Source organism: Wolffia australiana, chromosome 9 (genome assembly GCF_029677425.1).
Source record: "Wolffia australiana isolate 7733 chromosome 9, ASM2967742v1".
Lineage (NCBI taxonomy): Eukaryota > Viridiplantae > Streptophyta > Magnoliopsida > Alismatales > Araceae > Wolffia > Wolffia australiana.
The window spans coordinates 425,549-433,370 of record NC_135843.1 but is presented as its reverse complement, the minus strand read 5'-3'; the positions used below and the strand labels follow the sequence as shown (position 1 = coordinate 433,370).

At 42.1% G+C, this 7,822-nt stretch overlaps 1 protein-coding gene across 1 annotated transcript; it reads right to left on the bottom strand.

The window, feature by feature from the left end:
• Nucleotides 1-2,147: 2,147 nt before the first annotated feature.
• Nucleotides 2,148-6,258, bottom strand: ZKT (protein containing PDZ domain, a K-box domain, and a TPR region). Its single transcript, XM_078580422.1, has 7 exons — nt 5,769-6,258; nt 4,527-4,633; nt 4,315-4,409; nt 3,893-3,969; nt 3,493-3,613; nt 3,354-3,413; nt 2,148-2,444 (listed from the first exon to the last, which is right to left on the bottom strand). Exons 1-7 carry the CDS (start codon nt 6,146-6,148, stop codon nt 2,301-2,303), a joined length of 984 nt encoding a protein of 327 aa, XP_078436548.1. The 5' UTR covers nt 6,149-6,258; the 3' UTR covers nt 2,148-2,300.
• Between the last annotated feature and the right edge of the window lie 1,564 nt (nt 6,259-7,822).

Genomic DNA, 7,822 nt, shown 5'->3' with positions numbered 1-7,822 from the left:
TCTTCCACGATATGTTTCATCACATTAAGTGCCATATTTTGGTAGGTTTACGAATTATTCGGAGATCCCGTAACTCGCGCATTTGTGGAAGAACAGATCATGTTAGGCCGCCAGGATGATCTTCGCTGGATACTAGCCAAGATCTTCGACCGAATGAAAGAGATAGTCACAGATAAATTCGGAAATCAAATAATTCAGTTACTCTTCCACCAGGGTGTTGATGATCTAAAGTTGCAGATCCTAAGCCAGATAACGCAAGACTACCCAGAATTTGTCAGATTCTCCTGCGACGTTCATGGGTATTAATTGTCTTTTATTTCGATCCAGAATAATCTTCCAGATATTCCTAAATTCATCTTTTTTTTTCCTTGAGACGGCTTCAGTAAATAGTAATTAACCACGGATCATCTGACATTGTTTACTCTCTTTTTTTTAAAATACCCTGTCAACGGAAGAACTCGAGTTATTGAGAAAATGGTTGAGAAGTGTTCAAGCATACAACAAATGCGCATTATCATTTGCGGTCTAAAGAATGACATAGTGAGGTTGGCATGCGACATCAGAGGGACCCATGTAGTTCAGCGCTGCATTAAACATTTTCCTCGAGAATACGCTGAGGTAAGTTGGCAATATGATGCAAAATACTTTCATAAATTAATCAAAAAAGCTACTACCATTATATTGCTTGATTCGATATCTATTATATGTTCTTTAGTCATCCCTTGATTTTTGCATGACAGGATCTCATGGATCTAGCCGCCGGTCATTCAGTTAAACTCTCCAAACATTCCCACGGATGCTGCGTTATCCAGAAATGCTTATCAGTTTTTGGCGGTCCCCGGAGAGCAATTCTAATTAACGACATCATAACCAATGTTTTGCTACTCTCTCAAGATCCATATGGGTACAAGATTTATTTCACCTTTATCCTAAAACATGCTAATTATTTGCGTCTCAAGTCACCAGTTCTTGCACGATTATTAACTTTTCTTGGTTGAATGTATAGATTATTCTTCTTTTTTAATATTGATTTTCTTATTTTGTTTGACTCTCTTGTGCCATCCTTAATAACTTGGGCTATTACAGGAAACATGAAGTCCAGCATCCATATGCACAAGATTTATTTCACATCTTTCTAAAAATATCATTCTTGATTGTATCAAACATCATCAACTCTCGTCTGTTTTCAATTTTTTTCTTATTTGAACCTCTGGTTTATTCTTCGTATTATCGTTTGACTTTCTTGTACTACGTTTTCAACGATTTTGGAACATGCACGAAGTATGTAGTCCGGCTTGCATAAATCCAAAGATTTCTTCCACATATAACTAAAAAAATTATGCTCAATTCTATCATTTTTATTATCGTTTAACATTTTTCTAGATCAAATGTCAAGGTTATTCATTATATTTATCATGTTCTGTTTTTTATTATCGTTTGGTCAATTACAGTAATTACACAGTCCAGCATCTACTTGAGTTGGGGATACCATTAGTGACAGAGCGCATTGTAGAGCAGCTCAAGGGTCGTTTTGCTATTCTCTCCATTCAGAAGCACTGCAGCAACGTGGTGGAGAATATCTCTCCTCCATAATTTCTGAGATTATTCGTAGCTCTCGGTTGATCCTTGTTCTTCAGGACCCGTATGGAAATTACGTAATTCAAACGGCGATCAAATCAAGCAGGGTACTCTTTCAAAAAAATTCATAGACATTCAATTATATATTTCATGTGCTTTGAATATTTAATGCTTTGCAGGGAAATGAACAACTTTATGGAGCAAAACTGCTGCAATCAAGCCACATATTCGACAGCTACGTTCAAACCAATTCGGACAGAGGGTCATTTCAACGCTTCATGGGAAGAAATGATAAATCCATCTATCATGAAGCCGTTGTTCTTGTTGTTACTATTGTTGTTGCTACTGTTATTCTTATTCTTTTTGTATTGTATGTTTTGTTGACGCATAGGTTCATTATTATCCGTTGGATGATATTATGGCTCTTGCCTTAATTTATTGTTTTTTCAATCGTTTTGGGTCAATGAAGTTAAATTCCTATAAGAGGGTTTTGTCTCAATCTCTTCGTCTTTTTCTGTCTCCACTATAATGTTTGTAGATCTTAATTTATCTATAAATGGGATCAGAAAGGGGAAAAAACATAATCCGGTCTTAATGGAAAGGAGACAGATATACAAGCACGAAAGATCCTGTTTTGTTCCTCGGCATTAGAGCCAAAAAAATCAGGAATATAACAAGAGGAAGATAAAAGACTAGGAGATATATAAATATGTAAATGGATCTCATTTCTTGTTCAAGAACCCAAATATAGATTTGATAGCGTTGACTGCTCCCTCGTTAATGAATGACTCGTCGAACCTTTTTAGAAGTGTATCGAACTCCGGCGAATTTCTTAGGTTGCTCATATCCGGGTCCTTACGGATTCTCTTCAGTAACAAAAACAGGAACATGTCAAACCCAGAGAAAAATCATCCAAAGTCAAAAAATAATTTGTTTCTCTAATATTTAAGCAACTCAGATTATCCGCAGCATCATTATAATTATCGCCCTTATCATTTACGATCATTATGATCAGAGTAATGATCGTACTGATCATCATTGTCATCATTAAGATTATATGTATCATTGAGTTCATCATCATTAACATCATTATCATCATCTTTCTATTATCATTATTATGATCATAGAAACTACCACGTTAATCATCACGTTTATCACAAGAATCGTCATTTTCGTCACTAAAACCATCGCCTTATAAATTATATTTTTTCCAAAAAAAATGATTAAACCTTAAAATTATAATTATAATGAACACACAAACAATCACCCCAATCGTCATCACTGTAAACACCGTCTATCATCACCATCACCATAATCATGCCCTTCATCATCATCACTATAATCATCGCCTATCATCATCAGTATCATCATTATATTCATCACCTATCATACTTATCATCATCACGGTTATCATCATCATCATCAGTATGATAACTCGACCCATTATCTTCATCATTATCATCGTTCTTGTAATAATCTCACTGCCTTCATCATCATCATAATCCTCGTTCTTATCATAATCATCATTATCATCGTCATTGTAATCACCATCTTTATCAATATCATATACTGCCTTCATCATCATCGTAATCCTCGTTCTTATCATAATCATCATTATCATCGTCATTGCAATCTCCATCTTTATCAATATCTTCTAATGATTTCACTGCCTTCATCATCATCATAATCCTCGTTCTTATCATTATCATCACTGTGATCATACCAACCATTACCCTCATCATCCATCAGCATCATTATCATCATCTTCGGCATACCTCAAAGTCTTCAAATCCTGACTTAAGTGCGTCCTCAAGAGCCGACAAGCCTGCTTGGATCTGTATTACATCCCAAAATTAGATCTTAATTATCTAATTAATGAGAAATTAAGTACTGAGTGCTGCTTAAATAACATACCTGATTGAGCTTGGCATAGCAACAGGCCACATTATAGCTTGCCACAGAGGCCTCATCGAGCTCAGGCTTAGAGCCCAAGACAGATTCAAATCTCTCCAAAGCGTCATCATACTTACCAGCCCTGTCAAAAGATTATAAAAAATTTTCCCCTGATCCTGTGTCTATAGAAAAAGAGATATATATAGCGAAGTAGAGATAGGGAGATCCTGGAGTGAAAGATTAAATTACTGAATATTCCACTATGACTTGAGCTTGGTATGATTTCAGATTAACACTGAATCTGAAATTAAGTTTTTTCCGTGAAATAGGAATTTTTGATTCATTGAAAGGATTAATGACATTATTCTTTTTCTTTATAATTAAGATTTAAGTTCACTACGTTAAACAGGCATTATCTTACTTGTAGAGCTTCAGGCCCTCTTGGAGATCGTTCTCTCTCGCCTCCTTCTGCTCCTTCTTCCTCACATAATTTGTCAACTGAAACAAAAAAATTATCAATTGGCAAATAATTTACAAAAACGAATGAACAGATCATGATGAGCTGGGGTCTATCATTACCATGAGCCAATTCTATCCTCCGACTATGCCTTTTTTATTCGAGGACTAAATTTTGCGTCTCCTTAAAAATCGATCGATTAGAACCTAGCATTTATCTTGGTTGTTATAGAGATTGAATGATCGGTCAGACGATTCAATCTGAACGTCGACTGTGAACATTCAATCCATAGAAAATGCGATCAAGGATCGGTTGATTGACTAGATCAATTGATCGATTGATCACGCCAGTCAGTGATTCTGCCACGGGTTCATCTAAAAACTCACCTGGATTTCCCTGATTCTGCTGCTGATAAAGCCTGCATTCCTCTCAGCTCTGATGATCTCCCTCTCAGTCAGCTCGCCACCATCGTCGATCTTTCCTGGAATCATTAAAATTTTTACGATAATCTCAAGCTGAGTGGTAATGGATCTTGCTATGATTTCAAATTAATTAGATTTAAGATATAAGAATCATAAATTAGAGAAACGGCAGAGACCAAATCTCCTCTCCATCCTCATGAGCAGAGGACCAATTCTTTGCCTGATGGTATACATTGTGCGCCCATACTCTGCAGCCGGCCATACCTCTGTGCCAAAGACAGCGCTGCACATTCAAATCAAGAAAGATTAAGACAGGTTTCTTTCCATAAATCCCAATAATTTTCCTGACCTTTTCAAAATAAAGGAATTGATTTTGAGAAATATTATCCTTTTCCGAAAACTTAATCGCCCATAGCTCTACCAGCCAAGGCGTGAAGTTTTCAAACTTTGACAAAATACCGACTGACCAATCATCAAGTTGCAAAAGATAACTCTAAATTTCAATTTAATTAAGTCTTCGGGAATAAATAATAATGCATGTTTGCCGATTTCATTCAATTTCAATATAAATACACACGATTTCTTCTTTAGGGACCAACAAATTGATTCTGGCCCATCACCGGATTGCAGGAGACGACTACAAATTTCAATTGAACTGAGTCTTCAGAAGGAAAAAGACTGTTGGCTTGCCCATTGCTTCCAATGTATCACAAGTAGACTTGATTTCATCTTCGGGGAGCAAAAAATCGATTAGTTCCCCAATTCCCAGCTCCACAGAGAGAAAACAGCAATCAAGATGGCAACGAAGACCATCATCAGATTGCAGGATAAAACTACAAATTTCTGTCGGACCTTATCTTCAGAATGAAAAATAAATTTGGGTTTGTCGATTTTTGTTCCAATTTTCTATAAATTGACACGATTTCTTCCCCAGGGAGCAAAATTCGATTCTTTTCCCCTGAAAATCGAACCCAGTTCTCAGCTCTCGAGAGAAATCCGCATTCAAGATTTTAACGCAGACCCATCATCAGAATTGAGGAGGAGGGCAATCATGTTCTAGACCATTCTATCGCCAACCGCGAACACCCCAGTCAATTTTCATTTCAAAAATCCCAACGAATATCCTAAAATTTCCAAAAAAGCAAATCATCTTTACCGAAATAGGGGTGGAGGGACCAATCACCAGATTCCAAAAACAGAACTACAATTCCAAATTTTCGACAGAATGGATTATCTCCAAATTACTGAAAAAAATACAAGAATTCTTCTTCACGGGCTTGATCTCCGCCAACTGTACGCAACAAAAGATCGATTCTTTAATCCAGAAAATCGAACCCAATACTAAACTCCAGATCGATCAAATCTGCAACAAAGATTTCAACCGAGACCCATAATCAGAAATCGGATAAAGAACAAACCTGGTAGAGATCACTCGATCGCCAACGGCGAACTTGCCAGTCTGGTCGGCAGCTCCGCCAGGGGCAATGGCGTCGATGTAAGTGCCCCCATCTCGGCCCTTGGCGAACTTCAGACCGTAAGGCTTGTCAATTTCTACCTCGTACTCCTCGAACTGCACCCCCTCCTCTTCCTTGGCCGGCGGCTGATCCGACGGCTGAGAAGAAGCGCGCAGCGCCGTCGGCAAACGGGCGGCTGAGATTGAGCTTTTGGAGATTGGGGAGCCCCTTGAGAACTGTGAGAGGAGGCTCTGGAGATGAATCTTTCTCTGCCCGCCATTGATGGGCTTCCCCAGAGAGAAGTGAGGAGAAGAGGAGAGAGATGGGTTGCTGATGGAAGCCATGGCGACTCTCTCTCTCTCTCTATCTCTCTCTATCTCTCTCTCTCTCTTTCTCTGGAATGGGAAGGTGGGAGTAAGAGAGAGAGAGAGAGGAGGGGATTGGGTGGTGGGAGTGTGGGGAGAAGAACGGAGGCCACAGGAAGTGGGATTGAGCAGAGCATGGTATTCCACGTGGAGGGTTGTGGAGGGGCCACGTGGGTGGTGGGCTTCCAGGGAATGCACCGGCAGCAACATTCGGATATGCTATTTTTTGTGATGTCATAGCTCTCTCTCTCTCTCTCTCTCTCTCTCTCTCTCTCTCTCTCTCTCTCTCTCACTGTCTCTTCCTGTCACATGGTCAAATCCCAAGCTAGGTCTCTTGCTCTAATCTGACGTGTGCCGGCCTCAATGTTTGGATTAAAACACTGATCAGCCTTGATCTCTTGCAGCGGAAGTATTTGCAATTGCTTAAGATCGCACTGAAGGGGTTAGAGGAGATAGTGGGGACGCAGCCCCGTTGAGGAATATGGTCATTGCATTAATATCATAGAAGGATTATATCATAGTTGGGACAATTACATGAGGGAAGACGAGGGGTGATACAAACGAACGAGATGAGGTGCCACGCGCCTAGATAGTGTCGTCTCTCTGCCTCGAGGCCGTCGCTCCGCGCGCGCGCGCGCTTTGCCGCTACACATATGCCCCTGGGCCGGGCGCCGCGTGCCCGCAAGCGTGGCGATCACACATGCCACCCCTACCTTGGCGATCACACACGCCACCAGCACCTGCGCTGACACCTTCGCACATAGACTGCGCGACGCCGCTGCATTCAGCGCCTCATGCTAGGCGCAGTGCGCCCAGCACTAACCTGGGGGACGTCGCGCGCCCCATGCCGCCTCGGCTCTCTCAGTGCGCCACTTCCCTTAGTCTCTTGGCGGGATGTCTCCCAACCGCGTGCCCCGCACACGCAATGCGTGCACTGCTCGCGTGGGCGCTGTGCGGCACCCCGCACAACTCCGCGCCTGCACCCACGGCACGCCGCCCGGCTTGTGCGTCCCGCGCCCTCGCACAGCACTTCCCGCTCCCGCGCAGCGCTTGACGCTCGTGCGTAGCATTGACGCCCGCGCGTGGTGCTGGTGCGCAGCGCTTGGTGCTGCGCACCAAGCGCTGCACCTATCGGCCCACGTGCCTAGGCGCGAACGAGCATGCGCACCGTCGTCAGTGTATCACCACATGGGAGGGTGATGGCTTGAAAGATCAGGTTGGGCATCGCTACCCTTAGTGCGTATAGCACAAAATATGACTCGGTCCTTAAATGTCATGAGTCTAAACACGAACACGCCCTCCCAATAAGCACGCAGGCCTCTGGGCAGGAATGTCGCCTAGTTAAGGGTCTAATACTCTCTCAAAGGGATTGGGGATTCAAACGAACGAATCTGAACACTGATCTGTCCACTTCAGAACCGCTCCGAACACGAGCTGCGCATCTATTCGGATCGGATTGTTCGAACAAAATGGCTGTTTGGATTGGATGTTCGAATAAGATCCGATCCAATCACGTTGTTCGAATCGAATCGAATGTTCAAATCCGGCGGTGCTAGTAGCCACCGGCGGCGCCTAGTGACGGCCAGCGCCGCCTAGCTGCGCCCAGCACCGGCCAGCGGCCACCCAACGCCAGCCAGCGACCACCCAACAGCT